A 20,845-nucleotide genomic window follows, 5' to 3' on the forward strand; every position below is an offset into this window, starting at 1 on the left:
TTTGAGATGAATAATCATTTTTCAGTGTAAGTATATGTCAGTAAAAAACAAATTATTTAAAAATTCTAGTTTGGCTGGGCGGTGATGGCGCACACCTTTAATCCCAGCACTTGGGATGCAGAGACAGGTGGACCTTTGTGAGTTTGAGGCCAACCTGGTCTACAAGAGTTAGTTCCAGGAGAGGCTGCAAAGCTACAGAAAAACCCTGACTCGAAAAACCAACAAATAAATAAATGAAATAAATATTCTAGTTTGTTTGGCCATCCAGTTCCTTCCTACACACCAACTGTGGCCATCTAACTCTTAACCCTGAAGACCTGTGGGTAGTTTTCTTGCCGTAATGGGGATTGACTGAGGGCCTCCCCTGGGTCTCCAGGTGCTGTACCACTGCCCAGGCCCAGCCTGAGACCTAAGAAGAGATACTGCTCCCTTTCTTGGCCCCAGACTCTGCTAAGGTAACAAGAAAGGCTTACTCATTTCAGAATGTTTCCAAATGAAATTAATATCATTATTTTTACTTATCCAGAATATAATTTCTCAACATTATAAAAAGACAACCATTTTGACTTTCGCAGTTTAAAAGTGACTTGCATTTTTATGATCCCTGGCCTGCGCCACAGCTATGTGCCGGTTCAGGGTTGCTGGGCCAGTTCTGAGTGTGTTGCGATCGGATGTCGACCACAGGGTCTTGGTGGGTTCTGTTTTCTCCTTCCCTTCTGCAGAGTAGAGCCCCACGGAAGCTCATTAACAGGCCCATGTGGTCCAGACAAGGCCGGAAGCTGCCACACCGGCACACACCGGCTGAAGGAGAAGAGGAAAATGACGGGCTGAGTAAGGAATGAGGCACCCCTGAAAATGCGTAGGTGGAGGGGTGCACAGAGGCGGGCGAGGACAGTCTGGTCAACACTGCACGTTCCAAAACTGCCAGGGCCACGCTGATCCTGTCTCGCAAAAAATTAAAAAGCAAGGAGGGTTAGAAATTCATTGTTGAAAACAAAAAGTTACATACAGTGTAACAATGAGTTAATACTTGAAGCATGAGTTTTGTATTCTTAATTCCATGACACTACCTTTGTAACGAAAAATTTAATAAGGATTTTTTTTTCCTGTTTGTTTGGTTTTGGTTTTGGTTTTTCCAGACGGGGGTTTCTCTGTGTAGTCCTAGCTGTCCTAGAACTCACTCTGTAGACCAGGTTAGCCTAGAACCCAGAGATCCACCTGCCTCTGTCTCCCTAGTGCTGGCATTAAAGGCGTGACTCACCAGTGCTGGGTTTTAAACAGTTCTAAGTAACATTTATTACTTTTTAAAACTTTCAAAAGAAAGTTTGCCTTATCGGTCTTCATTTTATTTGACTTTATATGTAGCTCTGGCCGTCCTGAAACTCACCCTGTAAGCCAGGCCTTGAATTCAGAGATCCGCCTGCCTCTGCTTCCTGAGTGCTGAAATATAGGGCACATGCCACTACTCCCGACTTGCATAATTGTGTTTTGAAAGGAGACTTATAGACTTCTATTTTTTTCTCTTTGGTTTTTATTTAGAGACAGAGTTTCTCTGTGCATCAGCTCTGGCTGTCCTGGAACTAGCTCTGTAGACCAGGCTGGCCTCGAACTCACAGAGATTCACCTGCCTCTGCCTCCCAAGTGCTGGAATTAAAGGTATGTGCCTCCACCGCCTGGCTAGATTTATGTATTTTTATTTCATGTGTATGAGTGTTTGCTTGCATGTATGTGTGTGTGTGTGTAAGCAGGTGGACCTCTGAGTTCAAGGTCAGCCTGGTCTATAGAGTGAGTTCCAGGACAGCCAGGGCTACACAGAGAAACCCTATCTTGAAAAAACAAACAAAAACCCCACCACCAAAAACACTGTTTGGTCTGAATTACTCTAAATTTTTCTCTGTCCTTCAAAAGTTAACAGGTTGTTCTGGTGTTCTGCTTTTTCATTGCTTTCATAATTCTTTTCTTTAAAAAAATCTTAGCTGGGCAGTGGTGGCGCATGCCTTTAATCCCAGCACTCAGAAGGCAGAGGCAGGCGGATCTCTGAGTTCGAGACCAGCCTGGGCTACAAGAGCTGGTTCCAGGACAGCTCCAAAGCCACAGAGAAACCCTGTCTCGAAAACAAACAAACAAAAAAAAATCTTTTACTTTTATGTGTATTGTTTTGCCACTGTGTATATATATGATGTGTATACCTGGTATCCATGGAGGCCAGGAGAGGATGTCTGTCTGATCTCCTGGAACTGGAGTTACCAAAGGTTGTGAGTTGTCTCCAGCCCCACCATTTTTGTTTGGGGTGTTAAGTTCTAAGGTAGCATGAGGAGCTGGCAAGGTGGCTCAGTGGTTAGATTACTAGCTGCTCTTGCAGAGGACTTGGGCTCACTTCCCAGGACCTACACGGAGGCTCACAAATATCTGGAACTTAAGTTCCAAGGGTCTGATGCCCTCTTCTAGCTTCATGGTCAATATGTGTGTGTGTGTATACAATTTGTCTGTCTGTTGAGACAAGTTCTTGTTACACAGCCCAGGCTTGCTTTAGTCTCCTCTTCTGAGTGCTGGATTTTAGGTACGTGTCACTGTGCCCGCTCTATGGCATTTATTTTTCTTTTGAGACAGGATCTTATTAAATTATTCAGACTTGATCCTAACTTAGAATCCTCCCACCCACTTTCTGGATGCCCAGGTGCTGGGGTCCCAGGGGTGTGTTACTGCAGTCCACATAGTGCTGATGAGTGACCCCAGACTCTGTACATTCTAGGCAAGCGTTCTACCAACTGCATTGCATGCCGAGGCAGCTCTATGGACATTTTGTTTGTTTGCTTGTTTGTTTTGTTTTCCAAGACAGGGCTCTCTGTGTCGCCTTGTCTTAGAACTCACTCTATAGATCAGGCTGACTTGAATTTACAGAGATCTGCCTAACTCTGCCTCCCGGGTGCTGGGATTACAGATGTATGCCACCACTGCTCGACAACATTTGTGTGTCTAAAACATATACTAAGACCAGACATGATGGTGCACACTTTTAATCTCAGCCTCAGAAGGCAGAGCCAGGTGGGTTTTTGTGAGTTCGATGCCAGCTTAGTCTGTATATTAAAATCCAGGATAGCTGGGGCTATAGAGAGAGACCCTGTCTCAAAGAACAAAGAAGGAGGAGGAGAAGAAAAAAGTAAACAAACAAACAAACAACCCACAAACCAACCCCACATGTACTAGGCGAGGCAGTGTAGTGTATGTATAATCCTAACAGCTCAGGAGGCTGAGGCAGGAGGTTAGTAGAATAACTTAGCAAGACCCTGAAAGGCTGAGCTCTTGCCTAGCTTACATGAAGCCTTTGGTTGACTTTTCAGTACTGAAAACAAATCAAAACCTTAAAGCCAAAATAAAGCCAAGCGACTTACTTCATTGCTAGAGATTATCCGTGTGTGTGTGTGTGTGTGTGTGTGTGTGTTAGTGGCTGTCCTTTAAAGTCCCTTTATAAGAACAGTACTGTGGCCAGGCAGTGGTGGCGCACGCCTTGAATCCCAGCACTCGGGAGGCAGAGACAGGTGGATCTCTGTGAGTTTGAGGCCAGTCTGGTCTACAAGAGCTAGTTCCAGGACAGGCTCAAAAGGTACAGAGAAACCCTGTCTTGAAAAATTAAATAGATGGATTGATAGATGATAGATAGATAGATAGATAGATAGATAGATAGATAGATAGAAGATAGATAGATAGATAGATAGATAGATAGATAGATAGATAGATAGAACAGTACTGTGACAGATTGGGGAACATATTGGAAGGTTTTCATTTGAAAAAGTGAAGGGGCTTGCTATTGGCTGTGAGGTAGGCCAGCAGCTGTCTTCTGCGTCCACATTTGTGTCCTCAGTGTGTCTTATTTTCTTCCTGAGTACCTTTTTCTCCAAACCCTAGTGTTTAAAAACTGCATTGACCTCTCAGGCTAGAGAAAGCAAGCACTCTCTGGATTTAAAGCCCACGCCACAAGAAGGACCCAATGTATGACACCGCCCAGATGACCAAGACCTGAAAGTGGATAGGCCATGGGCCTCGGGGGAAACACAGCAATAAGATGACTCCTAGGAACGTTCACTATATGCATAGGTCAGAACCTCGCTCCATCATCTGAGAGGGACTCGGGTTAGGGTCTTGCTCAGCCGTATCGAAGAAGCTGCCTTCTGCAAACTGAGACAGAGACCCACAACTGGACAGAGTGCAGAGTGAGAGACTGGGGAGCATTGTCCTAGGCGGGATGTCTGCATCAAACCCCTCCCCTCAGGGCTCAGAGAGGGATGCAGAAAAGGAGGTGGGAAGACTGTGAGAGCCAGGGGGAAGTCAGGACTCTGAGGAACCAGTGTCTTCCAGACCCGGCAGGACTGGTGCCCAGAGGCGCTCACAGAGACTGGCAGCGCGCACAGGGCCCTCTCAGGTTCAGCCAGACGGGGTTCCAACGCGAGAAGGGAAAGTCAGGCCTCCCACCCCTAATCAGGAAGGTATCTTCACTTGACACCCGCTTGCAAAGGAAAAATTCGTTTTCTCCACTGGAGTCTAACTGGGAAAGCAAAGCACACTTAGGAGCAGGCGGCATGTCCAGCAGTAGACCAAAGCAAAAGGAGCTCAACGGGATTCTTGTAGACTCTCTGTCTCATGTTACTTTGTTTGGGCATTGTTTATCTTACTGTTCCTTTGCTTGTGTATTTTGGTTCCTAGTTTTGGGGTTTTGTGAGGTTTATTTGTGTGTGTGGATTTCTCGATTTTCTTTGTAGGTTGACTGGTTGTTTGTTTGTTTGATTGTATTTTTAAGGAGAGAAAGAAAGGATTAAGAGTTGGATGGTTGTGGAGGTGAGAGGATCTGGGGCAGTTAGGGAAGAAAAAAAAGTGTGGCAGATTACATTCCATGAAAAAAACTCCAATTGAAAAAAAAGAAAAAGGGGCTGGAGAGATGTCTCAGCAGTTAAGAACACAGGCTGCTCAATTCCTAGCACCCACATAGCAGCTTACAACTGTCTGTAACTCCAATTCCAGGGGATCTGACACCTTCACACCAATGCACATAAATTAAATAAATTATTAAAAAAAACCTCTCAGGCTAGTGAGATGTCTCAGCGGGTGAGGACAATTGTTGCTAAGCCTGTCTAGCTGGTTTGCATGCCTGGGAGCCTCTGGAAGGCTCTCCTCTGGAAGGAGAGAACAACGTTGCTCTCTGACTTCTGAACGTTCAGAGGCACCGTCCCCAAATAAACGTAATTTAAACAAAAATTTTAAAATCTATATTGAAAGGCCGGGCGATGGTAGCGCACGCCTTTAATCCCAGCACTCGGGAGGCAGAGGCAGGCGGACCTCTGTGAGTTCGAGACCAGCCTGGTCTACAAGAGCTAGTTCCAGGATAGGCTCCAAAGCCACAGAGAAACCCTGTCTCGAAAAACCAAAAAAAAATATTGAAATATCTTAATATACCTCAACCCTGCTCCAAAGGGAAAAAAAAATACATCAATTTTGTTTGTCAGGCCAACTATGCAATTCTACTTCTGTCTCTCTCATAATAACAGTCAGTGCTGTGTACAGTACAGATCTTCTGTGTAACAGGTAAGTCCTTGGGGTTAGCGGCCACACTGCCATGTAGACAGGGTCTAAAACATCTTCAGAAAGAGCATGACGGAGGGGCAGCCTGCCCGGCATGCAGCCTAAGTTTTGGCTCCAGAGATGAGATGCTGGCAACTGTGGATGGGGGAGTTATCACACAATCTCCTGCCGCCAGCAAATGGGAGTCCCTGTCTCCCAGCGCCCGTGCTTCAGGTCCACCCTGATCAGCAACAGAGCGTCACCATAGAACTCTCCCATAAACAAGAGCACACAAACGGGTCTGTGGAGACACCTGCCTGCAGGGCTCGCTGAGGCCACCAGTGACTGCTACAGATCCCCCCCCCCCCCAATGAGATATGAAAACAAAGACTGTTGGCTTATTCAAGATGAGAACTGGGAGGTGGCGTGCTGCAGGGGCCTAGGGGCACACACCCTGGCGGCTGGCGGCGGTTTGGGATCTGACACGGAGACTCCCATTCATAGGTTGTCTATTTGGAGTCAGAGATGATTGGGATTGGTAGTTTAGTTGCTGGATACATGGAGCTGATTTGACAGATGAGTATCTGTGCCAGCCCCTTAAGTCCTGTGGCAACTCAGTGAGAGAAGCAGAGGAGGGATAAGACCGCTAGTTTAACTAATTTAGTAATACCCAGGAAATAGATCGATCTTGTTGATTGCTTATTTGTTTTCTTATTTATTTGGTTTGTTTTGAGACAGGATTTCTCTGTGCAGCCCTGGACCTCCTGGAACTAGCTCTGTTGACCAGGCTGGCCTTGAACTAGAGATCTGCCTACCTCTGTGTCTTGAGTGCTGGGATTAAAGGCGTGCGCCGCCACTGAGCACAGCCAAGAAACATCTTCAGAATCCACAGAGCTTCTTGTGTTCCACCTGTGCTTCCCCCATTTCCAAAAGTAGCATCTCTCTCACGGCAGTGGGTCCTCATGATCTGCATCTCCCAGGCTTTTCCAGAATTCCAGACAGAATCCCTTAGCTCCCAACAAATTGAACAGACTGGTCCTGTTTGACAAAGAGAAAATTTCAACTTGGAAATGTCATTTACCTTTTGCCTACCGTCGCTGGATGACCTAGCTGAGAATAAAAATCTAATGCCTAGCTTTCTAAAACTGGTCACGGAGGCATACTCCTGGGACACCCCACCCCCGAACTCAGGAAGTAAGTAGATTCACAGGCTCAAGGTCATTTTCAAGTTCAAGACCAGCCTTAGCATCTTGAGAACCGATCTCAAGTAACAGAGACTAGGTAGCCACATTTCTAGTTTTCCTCTCTAGTTTCACAGTGACTGGCAAGCACCGGCACCACCGATAAAGGCATGTAGACAGTGACTTCTTGAGTCTTTAAAGGGGATTCCAAATACTGCTGTTGACAAACATAGATGCCCGCATGGAATACCATGCATTTGAGGCCATCATGTGGAGAGAGGACCATACTTATCTCAAAGCTGATTATATTATAAACAGACCATAAGAACACAAAAACTGAAAATTACTATAGTTACTTTCCCCATGTGGCGGTGCATGCCTTTAATCCTAGCAGTCAGGAGGCAGAAACAGGCAGATGTCTGTGAGTTTGAGGCCAGCCTGGTCTACAAAGTGAGTTCTGGGCCAATCAGAGCTATACAGTGAGATCCTGTTTCCAAACAAAGCAAAACAAAAACAATGCTATTCAATTTTTATATACACTTGTAGTTACTCAAGTTTGGTTGCCTTCACATTATTAAGTATCATTCAGTATGACAGAGATACACAACTTCAAGGTAGACAACAATTCAGTGTCTTTGTTTTGTCTTAGAAACAGGCTCTTACTTCATCGTTCAGGAAGCCTCAGATTCCTGAGCTGATGTTATCTGCCAGCTCAGTCCTGCAACCCCACTTCCTCCCTGCTGAGCAGGCATTACCTGCACTGGTGAGGAGACAAGGCCTAAGTTTTCCAAACAGCCTCACAAAAGGCAGCCAGTCATCCTCCCGTCTACCGGTGTCTGGGATGTTTCACAGCGGGAGGGCCCGGAGAGGCAGCCCAGCAGTGGAAAGCTTTCTGCTCTGGCAGAGGACTAGATTCTAGTCCGGGCACCATGTGGTGACTGACAAACACCAATTCCAGGCGATCTCATGCTTTTTTATGACCTCCTCGGCCTTCTCTACGCATGTGGCATTCAAACACACACTTGGGCACACACACATGTGCGCACGCGTGTGCCCACACACACAAATATACAAACAAAAGGAGAGCAAGGGAGGGCTCCAGAAAGAGAAAGTGCTTGACACACAGGCCTGATGTGAGTGCCGTCCCTGGAACACACATAGGAATAGAAAGACTGAATGGTCCCCACCGAGTTTTCCTTTGACCTCTATACATGGCCACATAGACACCACATGCAATAATAATAAAATTGATTATAAAAAAACCACAGAGTGAAAGTTGGACATTGTGGTCCCTGTCCCAGTATTCAGGAAGTGGAGGTGGGAGGACCAGAGTTGAGTTCAAGGTCAGATTTGGCTACGGAGGGCATTCAAGGCCAATCTGGGACGAGTGAGACCTTTACAGGCTCATTTCAGTCAGGTGACAAAGCTTCCAGAGCTCAAAGTGCGCAGGTTCCATTTCCAGGGGGCAATATTACACTGCAAAGAAAAAAGATGCTGTACCTCCAGGGCCTTCAAGGACAGAAAGACTGAAAACCAGCCAAAACCCTGACCGGCAAGAACAACAAACAATAAAGAATGAAATAGATCCCCTCCATCATCAGCTCTGTATTGGACCGTCTTCCTGGAATACTGCAGAGTAAGAACACACACATAATAAGTCTTATTGACTTACTTATTTGAAGCAGAGTCTCACTGTGTACCCCAGGCTGGCCTGGCATTCACTATGTTGCTCTGGCTCTGCCTTGATTTCAGAGATCCATTTGCCTCTGTTTCTGTCTGTCTTTCTATCAATCATCTATCCAGTCATCTATTTACCAATCTTTTATATATGTACTGATATTTATCAATGTCTATTCTATACATATGTATCTACCTATTATCTATCTACCAATCTATCTATCTATCTATCTATCTATCTATCTATCTATCTATCTATCATCTATCTATCGATGGTTCCAGCCATGCCTCCATCTTTCTGAGATATGCACTTCTGGGGAATTGATAGTCTCTTTCTTAGTCCACACAGAACTTTCAAGTATGCCTCTTGAAATGTCTGGACTGTTACCTGTGCCATGGTCAAGTCTGAAATCATGGTGCTGAGTATTCCTGATGTATAGATATTGTAACTACTAAGGAAAGCTTTGCAAACTACTGGCCCTTACAGAGGTACTTAGGGTTAAGTAAGTGATTTGCTTTGCATCAGATTCTCTTTTGAAAAACAAAACAAGGTGGCAAGTGGAGAGAGGCTCACAAGGCCCCGCCCTCCCTGAGGATCTTCAGACAGCTGATAGTTGCTAGGTGAGTTGTGTATGTCTTTGATACTCACAGGACCCTGGATGGGAGACTTTGGCGGTTGAATCCAACAGATGGTATTGTTATATACTCATAGGCAAATACTATAGAAAGACTGTAAGAGTTTGCTGAGGTTGTGTCTCCTATTAACGTCAGAAGCTACACCCGTAAAGTCTCACCAGCATGGCCACTGAGACAGGAGCTAAACAAGGACGACACCAATGGACACGCCAGACTGAAAAGAGAAAAGCCCATGAGGCCTCAACTCTACACAGAGAATTATAGACACTCGAGAAGCACTGGGAGCAGAAGAGGTGGTCCTCCCAGAGACAGAGCACACCAATCGGTGGTCCTTCCAGAGACAGAGCACACCAATTGGTGGTCCTCCCAGAGACAGAGCACACCAGTCGGTGGTCCTCCCATAGAAGACAACCAATCGGTTGTCCAATCACCATCCAGCCCTGAGCACACATACAAGTGTAATCACATAGACTCAACAGGTTGTGTGTAGGAATATATATGTATATACTTATACATATATGCTTGCAACAACAATAGCGAGAAAAGAGGCCATGAATTTGAAAGAGAGAGGAAAGGAACCTAGGGAGGGTTTGGAGGAGAAATATAATTAAATTACAGTCTCAAACGATGTTATGTAACAACTTGATTACTTGCTTTTCAAATTTGATCCCTACAATTAACTTGGGAAGATGATAACGGCATCAAATGGAAACTGGCAAGTTTAGTGACACTGACCACCACCTGCAGAGGACCGGAGTTGGGACGCCAGGGAGGGCCTTCCTGAGGGTTCTCAGACTGTCTTGAGCCCAAACGGAAGAGGAAGTTTTCGGTGCATCGTCTAGAAACCAAGCTGCCCTGTATTTATTTGTTTGCTTCTTGAAGTCTTTTTCTGGGGTGGAAGTTCTCCTGGTTAAAGAAAACAGAAAACAGGGCCCAGCATGCTAGACAAGTGTTCTGCCACGGAGATAAAGATGTAAACAAAGAAAAGAAAGGTAAGAGGAAGAAATGAAAGAGACAGGATGGGCTGATGAAAAGAGAAGACAAGGGATGGCTCAGCAGGTAAGAGCACTGGCTGCTCTTCCAGAGGACCCAGGTTCGATTCCCAGCATCCACATGGAAGTTCACAACTGTCTGTAACTTCAGTTCCAGGGGATCTGACACCCTCACACAGAGGGTGCACCAGTGCACATAAAATAGAAATAAGAAGAGAGAAAACAGAAGGAAAGAGAAGACAGAGAAAAGGGAAGGAGGGAGAGGTGGAAAGGAGAGAAAGCAGAAGGAGAAAGCGTTTTGAACAACAGTCAATGAGAAGACAAAGGGACATGGCGCAGATGGTTGCTGAAAGAGTAAGAAACTTCACAAACGATCAGGAACAGCTACACAAATACCCTGTTACCAGCAGAGCATCGCTTCGGTGCTGAGACGGAACCCAGGCTTGACCTCCAACCCAAAAGCCTTTTTGTTTTTAGCTCTTATTTTGCATTTGGGGAGGCACCAGGAGTTTGGTAGTCTGTTCGCCTACCTTTACTTCCTATGAACATCTTCAGCCTAACGTGGCGTTTTCTTAGGAAAGTCTGAACACTGGAAAGGTCCAATGGCTTGGGAAGACAGGGGAATGACTCAGGGATTGCTACACAAACCTGAGGAACTGAGTTCGGATCCCCAGCACCCACGTGAAGAAGACTGAGAGACAGCAAGCCTGGCATTCCAGCACTAGGAGGCTGAGACAGGAGGATCCTTGGGGTTCAGTCAGACCAAAATGGGTGAGCTGCAGGTTACTGCGAGACCCTGTCTTAAAAAAAATACTTTGAAAAGTAATAGAAGACTCCCAACATTGACCTCTGGCCTCCACACATGCCCGAACACACATGTTTACATCACACACATACATGTATTTTTCTTCTGTTTTTAAAAGTTCCCACAGAAGCCGGGATCACACCTTTGATCCCCACACTCAGGAGGCAGAATCAGGCAGATCTCTGGGAGTTTGATGCCAGCCTGGTCTATAGAGCTACTTCTAGGACCCTCAGGACTGTTCACAGAGAAATCCTGTCTAAAGAAAAGAAAAGTTCACACAGATCTGTAACAGCAGCACAGAGAAAGCAGGGACAGGAAGATAGGTTGGAGCTCAAGGGTCAGTTTGGTTAGAGAGACAGACCCTATCTCAGAAAGACAAAAGGACAAATGATACGCCTAAGGCTAGGCATGGCTGGTTATCCCAGCACTTGTAGGTGGAGCAGAAAGATAAACCTCCAGCCTTCCTCTCATATATATGTACATATACATATATACGAGCCAATCTGGACTGAAAAACAACTAAGAAGAATCAAACATAGGCATCATTTTGTCTGTTTTAATCTTTATGTTTAGAAAGGGCTAAATTAAGCCGGGCGGTGGTGGCGCACGCCTTCAATCCCAGCACTTGGAAGGCAGAGGCAGGTGGATCTCTGTGAGTTCAAGGCCAGCCTGGTCTACAAGAGCTAGCTCCAGGACAAGCTCCAAAGCTAGAGAAACCTTGTCTTGAAAAGAAAAAGAAAGAAAGAAAGAAAGAAAGAAAGAAAGAAAGAAAGAAAGAAAGGAAGAAAGGAAAACAAGCAATCAAATAAGCAAGGGCTAAATTAACATAAGTAAATAAAACCTTCTATGACCCCTATGAAAGTCACACCCCCTCCTTTGAAACAAGGTCTCACTCTCTAGCCCTGGCCTTCCTGGCATTGTTCTGTAGACCAGGCTGGTTGGGAACTCATACAAACAAGTGGTCTGACACCAGGGAGAGCACTGCAAACTTTTTAAAAATAAGGAATTAAAAAAAAAACAACCCAGGAAGAACAAAAGTAGTATATAATTTTGTTTCTTAAATCTTGCCAAGATTAAAAAAAAAAAAAGCAGTCCATAAAAACTAAAGGCCGGGCATGGCTAAGTGTGCAGGGTGCTTGCCTAACAAGGATGAGGCTCTGGCTTTGATTTGCAGAAGCAAATTAAACCAGAAGCCTGTAAAACAGCGGCAGGAGGCTCAGAAGCTCAGCTTCAGCTTTGCTAAGTAGTGAGTTGTTGATACGGTTGTAATTTAAAAACTGAGAAGTCGGGCTTTGCAGCAAGGCTCACAGAGAAGGTTTAGGGGAAGAGAGAAGAGAAGGGGGTAGAGAGGAGGGCAGAGGCCAGTCCCTGGGGACAAGAGTGGCAGAAGAGAGGGAGAGAGGGAGGGAGGGAGGGAAGGAGGGAAGGAGGGAGGGAGGGAGGGAGGGGAGGCGGGCAGGTCCACCTTTTAAAAGGGAACATAGCAAATGTGCATAAAAGGTGCCCTTAGTGGCTGCAGCTGAGGACATAGCCTGTCAGGACCCCAAGGGCAGGCCAGTGCAGATGCCTGAATACTAACAGACACACAGAAGTTCAAAGTCAGTCCCGGGATACAGGAGACCTTGTCTCAAAAACAGAAAAAAAGAATAAAACAAAAACCATCAAAGGACACAGAGGTAGAATGCTTGTGTAGCAGTGATTTAATTATACAAAGTGCCTTGAGTTCCAGAAGACTGTTTTAAAATCATATACAACTCAGAGGCAGGCAGATCTCTGGGGGTTGAGAGCCGTATTGTCTTATACAGTGAGTTCCAGTGAGTAAGGAATCATAGTGAGAATGTGTCTTAATCAATAAATCAATAAAAATGTTTAAATAGAAATCATGTACAGCCGGTTCTAGTGGTGCACACTTTTAATCTCAGCACTCAGGAGGCAGAGGCAGGTGGATCTCTGTGAGTCTTAGGTCAGCCTGATCTACAAAGGGAGTTCTAGGACAGCCAGGGCAACACAGAAAAATCCTGTGTCGAAAAACAACAACCTTTACCACTCTTTAATACAGAATGTTGGCAGTGAAAAACAGAAAACACAGATCATTAAAAGCCCATTTTTTACATGTATTAATCTTCAGAGGGCTTGTCTGGCATATCGAAGAAGCCCTGGATTTGTCACTGCAGAACCAGGTGTGATAAATGCCAGCATCCCAGAGTCTGAGAATGAGAGGCAGAGGACTGAGGGTCCAGGGCCATCCTTAGTTACACAGTAAGCTCAAAGCCAACCTGCACTACCCGAGACCCTGTCTAAAATTGACAATAAGAATAATTTTTTAATTAATTAATTAATTTATTTATTTGTTTTTTTTCGAGACAGGGTTTCTCTGTACCTTTAGAGGTTGTCCTGGAACTCTTGCAGACCAGGCTGGCCTCGAACTCACAGAGATTCACCTACCTCTGCCTCCCGAGTGCTGGGATTAAAGGCGTGCGCCACCACCGCCCGGCAAGAAAAATTTTTTTAAAAAAAAAATCATAATCTAAGTCGATGCCCTAGTTAACATGACGTGCAACCACAAGACAAGATTTGTGCTGGGGTTTCCTTAAATGTCCTTCTAGGGCTCAAACAAAGCTAGGAGTCAAAAGGTATTAAAGGGCCAGCAAGACAGCTCCATAAATAAAGATGATTGCTGTCAAGTCTCACAACCTAACGTTAATCCCTGGGATCCACATGGTGGAGTGGGAGAAACAACTGCCACAACTTGTTCTCTGATTTCCATATGTTCCATGGTAGGAGCTTTCCTAAATACTTGAATTTCCCTGCACGGTGCGCGTGCACACACACATTTGTGCATGCACATACATTTTCAATTTAAATGTAAAAAAAATAAAATATTCTGTAATAGTACATTCCATAAAAACAAAACCAAATAAGACTTTTTTTTTTTGGAGCGGGGGGGGGGGGGGGGGGGAAGGGAAGGGGGAGGGGTTACTATGTAAATTGGCTGCCCTAGAACTCACCTCCCAGACCAGACTTGCCTTGAGCTCACAGAGATTGGCCTGCCCTCTGCCTCTGCGGGACTGTGGTTCACAGAGTGTACCACACCGGGACTCCATGGGGGGGAATAAAAAAGTAAATCAGTTTGTGTACGGTAGTGTTCATGCCTTTCCACCTGACATCTGAGTACAGGCTCTGTCTTGACCAAGCTGTCTGTGCTCAGATCCACAGCCCGAAGGAGGTCACCTGCCGTCAGACCTCTACAGTGCTGGCAGGACAGTGTCGTCACTGGGGCAGGCTTAAGATAGAGGAGGGCATCTTGAGTGTCAAGCGGGAACAGTAAAGGTGCCCTGTATTAAGAAGGAAGCTTGGAATCCATCTATTTAAGATTAATCACTATTCCCTTAGCTAAGCTGTTGTCACGTCTAAGTTTCCTCGCGTAGAAAATAATCTACACTTCCAGCTAAGTTATTCATGGTCCAGTTTGTTCTCAGAATACTATAATAGGCTTTGTGGAGATAAGTTTTATAATAGGGATTTAATGGAGTGAGAAGGAGCAAGTCCCAGGCCTTGGAGCATGAGCATTTGTACAGAGCACCTCCCCGTCCCCTAGTCTGCACCCCAAAGGATACTCAGCCTTCTTTAGGTTCTAATTTCCACAAAAGAATCAGATGCACAGGCACAGCAGTTGCTTCCTATGGGGAAGGGACTTGCTATTTGCAGAGCTGGGGAAACAGCAAACAGGGATGAGGGCCGAACTCAGCAGGGGTCAAGGAAGAGCCCTTCAGTGCCTCTTCCAGGGAGTGGTTCAGGTCCCTGCTCTGCAGGGAAATTTGAGTGGTGCTTTTTGAACAAAATTGTGTGTGTGTGTGTGTGTGTGTGTGAGAGAGGGGGGGGGGGAGGGAGGGAGGGAGGGAGGAGAGAGAGAGAGAGAGAGAGAGAGAGAGAGAGAGAGAGAGAGAGAGAGAGAGAGAAGGGTCTATTGACACCAGCTTTATTTCCCAAGCTTTGATAGTTTAAACTGTTGACTCTGTGTAACTCTGCTGTGAAGACACTGTTACATCTCGTCAAATTTTTCTTTTCTTTTTTTTAACCGCTGTATGATGTTACTTTCCTTATTTACAAATTTCCTCTACTTTGTATCCAAATGAAGCCTATTAGTCTTTTGCTTTACAAAGTAGCAAGGGACTTGAGCCAAACAATTCCTTGTCAATCCCCAGTCTTGATTTGCCCTGAGAAGGTGTTAAAAATCCCCCCTTTAAAGCCTCTCAAAACAGGTACACACTTTCCTACTTAACAAGGTTACAAGTTCTTGATTTAATATTGAATTTGACTAATAATCGGTTTCTGTCACATGATAACCACGTCTTATCTAGTTTGTTGCAGCGCTGTCTATCCTATTTGCATATTTGTAACAAAGTATATAAAAGAGTACAGATGCTTGGTTTATTATTTACATAAAACTGATTTTAGTCAGGTGGGGATTCTGAATCAGATTCTTAACACTTCTAACTTTTGAAAGCAGAGCCCCTTGCTTTGCTGCACGCATTTTAACGATTTCTACAGCTGACAACGCCTCTCCCTGGCCTTCCAAAATGTTTATACTGTCCCCAGTAACACTCAGCAAATGCTGTCGTTTCTGGCTAAATCCTTACTTAGGGTGCATGCTATGCCTCTCTGAGACAGGGTCAGGAGGTCAGAATTGATTTTGGAGGCCACCTGGAGAGTCTAGGCCATGAACTGACTCAAAAAATTTCTATCAGAGCCGGAATAGGCCACCTCCCACGGTCGGATCTGGCCTGACACTCCAATTGCGGGACCAGCATCGCAGACGGGCTTGGGGAGAGGGCAGAGTTGTCGACCCCAAGAGCTGACCTCTTCAAACTTCAGGAGAATTTTTTTGGCAGTTACCACGGTGACTGGGTACTCTAAAGGCTTATCCTTCTTACTGAATGGAGGAGGAAAAAAAATAGGAAAAAATATGTTAAAACCTACCTCATAGAAATGTGTATCACAGTTAAGTTTTTTTTGTATTTTTAAAGAATGAGGATGGCCTTGACCTGTTTATTCTTTTGGATATTAATAAAGTCCTAAAAGATGCTTTCAAACTACAAAATTTGATGTTTGAAGCAGATCTGTTTTCATGTTTGTTGTGTGTCTGCCTGCTTTTTTCTCTTCTCTTCTCTCTCTTTTTCGGTGTGTGTGTGTGGGAACCACACTACTGACAACATATGACCGAGTCATGAGCAAACCTTTCAAACAATGCAATTGTATTGGAAATTCTAATATCACCCCACTCCTCTCACAGAATAATTAATTAGCTATTGGAGGGTGATATAGATATGAATAATTTGCATTGGTATGGATTTTAAGGTCAGTTTTGTTATATGTATATGAATATTTCTAATCTTGATTAAGGTATTGTGATTGTGTAGTTCATTTAAAAATGTAATGTTTAATTAGGAAATATAGGTTGTTAATGGATAATCATAAATAATAGTCAAGCTTGTAGTCATGTTAGTTAGATTTTCTAGATATATAGAGATATATTTCAGTTAGATAGACATTCTTCATATCTTTCAAAGACTGCAGAATATGGCATTTAATGTTTTAATAACTTAGGGTTTTTCATGACAATGAGACACGTCTGCTCCTGGCAGCACCAATCTACTTTGAGAGGAAGATGGGTATCGAAGAGGATCCTTATGGAGTTTGATAGCCATTTGGGCAAGAAACTGTTCTTGCCTGGACTGTTGCATAAACTGGACACAGAGAACCTGCAGAGAGAGGACTGCTGAACTTGTCTAAAGGTGAGATGGTCTTTCAGGGTTCCTGATTCATAAAAGAGTCTGCGAGATATTCTGCAAGACACAGCAGAAAGTGACTGAACTGTCTTTGAAATTTCCTGCTTCCTGAAAATGTCTGCTGGATACTATGGGCCTGAAGGCCGAAGATGGATGCCCCAATGGTACAGAGGAACTTTGGGTGACTGTCCAGGCAGCGAGATGTCTCTGTCATTTCTAGAGTTTTGGACTTCTTGTTTGCTTAGGTAATATTATATCCTTCTGGAGTCTTTGATGGAGTTGAAGAATGGTTAGTTATAGTTATAGTTTTCCTTAGATATGATAAAAGATAAAGTAGATATAAATATTGTAACTATAATTCTTGCTTGATAACTGTTTTGTTATATGTAATCTTACTATGTCAAAGTGAAAGCCTTTCTTTTTTTGTTTAAACAGAAAAAGGGGAAATGATGGAGGTGGGTCATTTGTCTATCTGTTGTTTTCATTGGTTAATTAATAAAGAAACTGCTTGGCCTTTGATAGGGCAGAAAATTAGGTAGGCGAAGTAGACAGAACAGAATGCTGGGAAGAAGGCAATGAGCAGTCGCCATGATTCTCCCATCGGACACAGCCGCAGGTTAAGGTCTTCCCTGGTAAGCCACCTCGTGGACTACACAGATTATTAGAAATGGGTTAGATCAATATGTAAGAGCTAGCCAATAAGAGGCTGGAACTAATGGGCCAGGCAATGTTTAAAAGAATAAAGTTTCCGTGTAATTATTTCGGGGCATAAGCTAGCTAGCGGCCAGGAGCCGGGCGGCAGGAACGTGGCCCACAGCTCCTTCAACAGGAGGGAAGTCTCTAAATAAACATTTTTGCTTTAAAAACAGGCTCAAAGTACTTCTTCCTCTTGAGTGGATATTCTCCATTGTATCTCCCTTGAAATAATAAACATAGGGGAAAAAGCCAAGAACAATTGTCATTACATATATTACCCACAAATGACGTCACAAAAATAGTATATATGTTAAGAACAACACTCACAGCTGGAGAGATGGCTCAGTCAATTAAGACCCCTGGTCACTCTTCCAGAGGACCCAGGTTCAATTCCTAATACCTACACAGCAGCTCACACCTGTCTGTAGCTCAAGTCTCAGGGGGTCCAATGCCCTCTTGTGACTTCCATGGGCACCAGGCATGCACATGGCACACAGACATATGTGCAGACAAAACACCTAGACACACTCCCACAACAACAACAACACAACCGCTCTAGAAATACTCTATACATGACAATGAATACACAGAGAAAAAAAATACTTCATTTAAGAGCAACAAATACTGAAACTTAAAACTTAAAATACTCACCAAAGCCGCGTGGCCGTGGCACACACCTTTAATCCCAGCACCTGGAAAGCAGATGCAGGCGTTTCTCTGTGAGTTCGAGGCCAGCCTGGTCTACATAGTGAGTTCCAGGACAGTCAGGGCTACACAGAGAAACCCTGACTGAGAAACAAAACAAAACAAAAACCAAGCAACAACCAAAACCCCAACCCACCAAATGGTCTTTCATGCTAATAACAAATATGATCTTGACATAAAGTCCTGGCCAATGCAGATATTTCCACACTTAATTTTATTCCATTCCGCAAAGCCACAGCACGCACGTTAGAGAAACTGCTACTTGACTTTTGGTCACAGGTTATTACATAACATTCCTTAAAATAACTCCTGGATGATACATGAAAGTAAATGAGAACCATAGTAAGAGTGTTTGTTTGTTTTTAGCTGGGAAGGCTAAGGAGAAGACTCTCTAGTGGAGGGGTTGTTTGACAGCAGGGAGGCCCTGGGTTTGAGTTTCAGCCCTACTAAACGTTAGCAACGACAAACCAACTAGAAAGCTGAACAAGTATTCTGGGAACTAAAATCATGGGCTTTCAATGTTGTTGTTGCTTTGATCCACCCTTGATTTTCTCATCCACCACCTCATCGGGAGAATATGGACCCCTCCCCCCAACCACATACCTCTTGGGTGTTTGATATGTGCCCACTCACTTAGCACCAGTGTTTAGGAGCCCTTCTACACACTGCAGAAGGGAGAGCTGACTGGCATTTAAGAAAGCATTGGCTATATAATGAACAATGTCTTTGTTCTAAATACCATTGTTTTTTTTTCTGCTGGAAATGACAGCACCTAAACTCCCTGATCCAAGTCATCCTCAGCTACATTAGAAGTTCAAGGCCAGCATGGAATGTAGGAGAACCTGGTTCATAAAATAAATAAAGAAGTAAATATGCATTTTTTTTCATATGGATTCTAAGCCTACCCCCCCCCCAGGCCAAAAAAATAAATTACAGAACTGTAGTAACTGTCACACCCAAAATGACACAGAAGGGGCAGGAGAGTGCTCTAAGCTGCTCTTGAGTGTGCCTTCTGCTGTGACCTATTTTTACTGTTTCGTAATCACCACTGGCTTCCTGGAATAGAATGAACATGAATCTATGTATTCAGTAATTTGCCTTTTCTTCCCCTCCCCCCCTTTGGTGTTTTGAAACAGTCTCTCTATTTTGCAGCCCTGACTGTCCTGTTACTTGATGTAGACCAGGATGGCTTCCAAATCCTGAGTTCTGGGGTCAAAGTGTGCGCCACCACACCCAGCTGGCTGTCTGTGTGGCCCAGGAAGACCTTAGTCTTGAGAGTCTCCTGACTCAGCCTCTCTATGGCTGGGACTACAGGTATATATCACTGATTAATTCATCTCGATTTTAAAAGGAAAGAGAGTGTAATTCAGGAATCATTTCTTTTCTTGTCTTTTTCTCAGAACAGCCCTAGAAGGAAATGCTTCAGATGCCCCTCCGGCTGACCTTGAGTGGACCTTGCTGTGTTACCAAACACAGTTGCTAGGATCTTCCAGAGAGTAGCTTCTCCACTGCCTGAGTCTAACGAGGTGGTGCCACCCACTGTCTTCCAGCTCCGGGACCTCCTGGCAAGCTTCTCACAGGGCCCAGGGCTAACAAAACAGGAGGAGCGGCAAACAGGAAAGGAGGCCATTCTGAGGTTTGCAAGGGATGTCTGCAATCCCAAACCAAAGGAACCAGCCACTTTCTTTTAAATGGGTTTTGAGAATTTCTAAGTTTGATCTGAAAAAGAAAAAAAAAAAATCAAACGTAAGTCCTATATTCCCAAGACCCTTCAATTAGCTTCTTCAATTTTAAAATTCCCCTCTCAGAAGAGAAAAAAAAAGCAGTTTTTCATGCCTTTATTCTCATCACTTGGGAGACAAAGAATGGCGGGCCCAGATCTCTGAGTTCAAGGCCAGCCTAGTCAACAGAGTGAGTTTTGGGACAACCAGGGCTACATAGAAAAACTCTGTCACCAAAAAAAAAAAAAAAAAAAAAAAAACTCCCCCCAACCCCCCCCCAAAAAAAACCCAACCAACCAATCAAACAAACAAAAAACCAGTCATTTTTCATTTTCCTTCCTTTTGGGATGACCTTGAACTTGTTCTGTAGCTGAGTATGACCTTGAACTTCAGAATCTCCTGGTTCCACCTTTCATGTACTAGTTTATTCTGTGCTGGAGATCCCAGCCCAGGACTTCCTGCACTCTAGAAAAACACTTGACCAGGTTGGAGAGATGGCTCAGTGGTTAAGAGCACTGACTGTTCTTCCAGAGGACCCAGGTTCAATAACCAGCACCCACGTGGTAGCTCACAACTGTCTGTAATGCCAAGGTCTGGCACCCTCACACAGACCTACATGAAGACAAAATGCCAATTTAAATGAAACAAAAATAAGTAAATTATGAAAGACAGACAGACAGACAGAAAAAGAAAGCATTTCGCGAACTGAGCTCATCCCAGTTCTCATTTTTCAGTTTTGTGTATAAACATTTGTGCAATGATACGGATATTTTGTTTAGTAGTTAGTCGAACTGAAGGTTCTCTGATGGTAAAAACCCATCCCATTTGTGTGTTGTAAAATCTGCAGATACACTTACAGGCACAAAGCCTGAACTCCAGAAATCCACTCAGACCTAGGTAGGCCCTCCCTGCCTGCTCAGTGTCATCACAGGTCAGGAAGAGTCACCTCCGCAACACCAGCAGATATCTTGGAGCCCCGGAGTCCTTCAGGTACCAAATGTTCTGGAAAATAACCTGATCAGAGTCCTCATGAAACCAGGTGTGAAATAACAACCTTCAGCAAACTGCCTTGACCAGCTTCAAAACTCTC

The 20,845-nt window shown here is 44.4% G+C and overlaps 1 protein-coding gene across 6 annotated transcripts in view; it reads right to left on the reverse strand.

Moving 5' to 3' along the window:
* Window positions 1-486: 486 nt before the first annotated feature.
* Window positions 487-20,845, reverse strand: part of LOC142836495 (uncharacterized) — a 56,508-nt gene continuing 36,149 nt past the window's right edge. For 2 of the 6 annotated variants that reach the window (XR_012908094.1, XR_012908091.1), the window contains 3 exons: window positions 19,478-19,753; window positions 6,369-6,591; window positions 487-801 (listed from right to left, as the gene is read on the reverse strand). Coding sequence is in view for 1 of the 6 variants with exons in the window: in XM_075950789.1 (XP_075806904.1) it covers window positions 633-801; window positions 6,369-6,591 (392 nt within the window). In the remaining 5 variants the exon portion in view is untranslated. Of the gene's footprint in view, window positions 802-6,368; window positions 6,592-9,205; window positions 9,262-9,782; window positions 9,954-18,027; window positions 18,877-19,477; window positions 19,754-20,845 lie in introns of those variants that run through there. The other 4 variants (XR_012908092.1, XR_012908095.1, XM_075950789.1 and 1 more) reach the window with 4 other exon arrangements.

Source organism: Microtus pennsylvanicus, chromosome 16, assembly GCF_037038515.1.
Source record: "Microtus pennsylvanicus isolate mMicPen1 chromosome 16, mMicPen1.hap1, whole genome shotgun sequence".
Taxonomy (NCBI): domain Eukaryota; kingdom Metazoa; phylum Chordata; class Mammalia; order Rodentia; family Cricetidae; genus Microtus; species Microtus pennsylvanicus.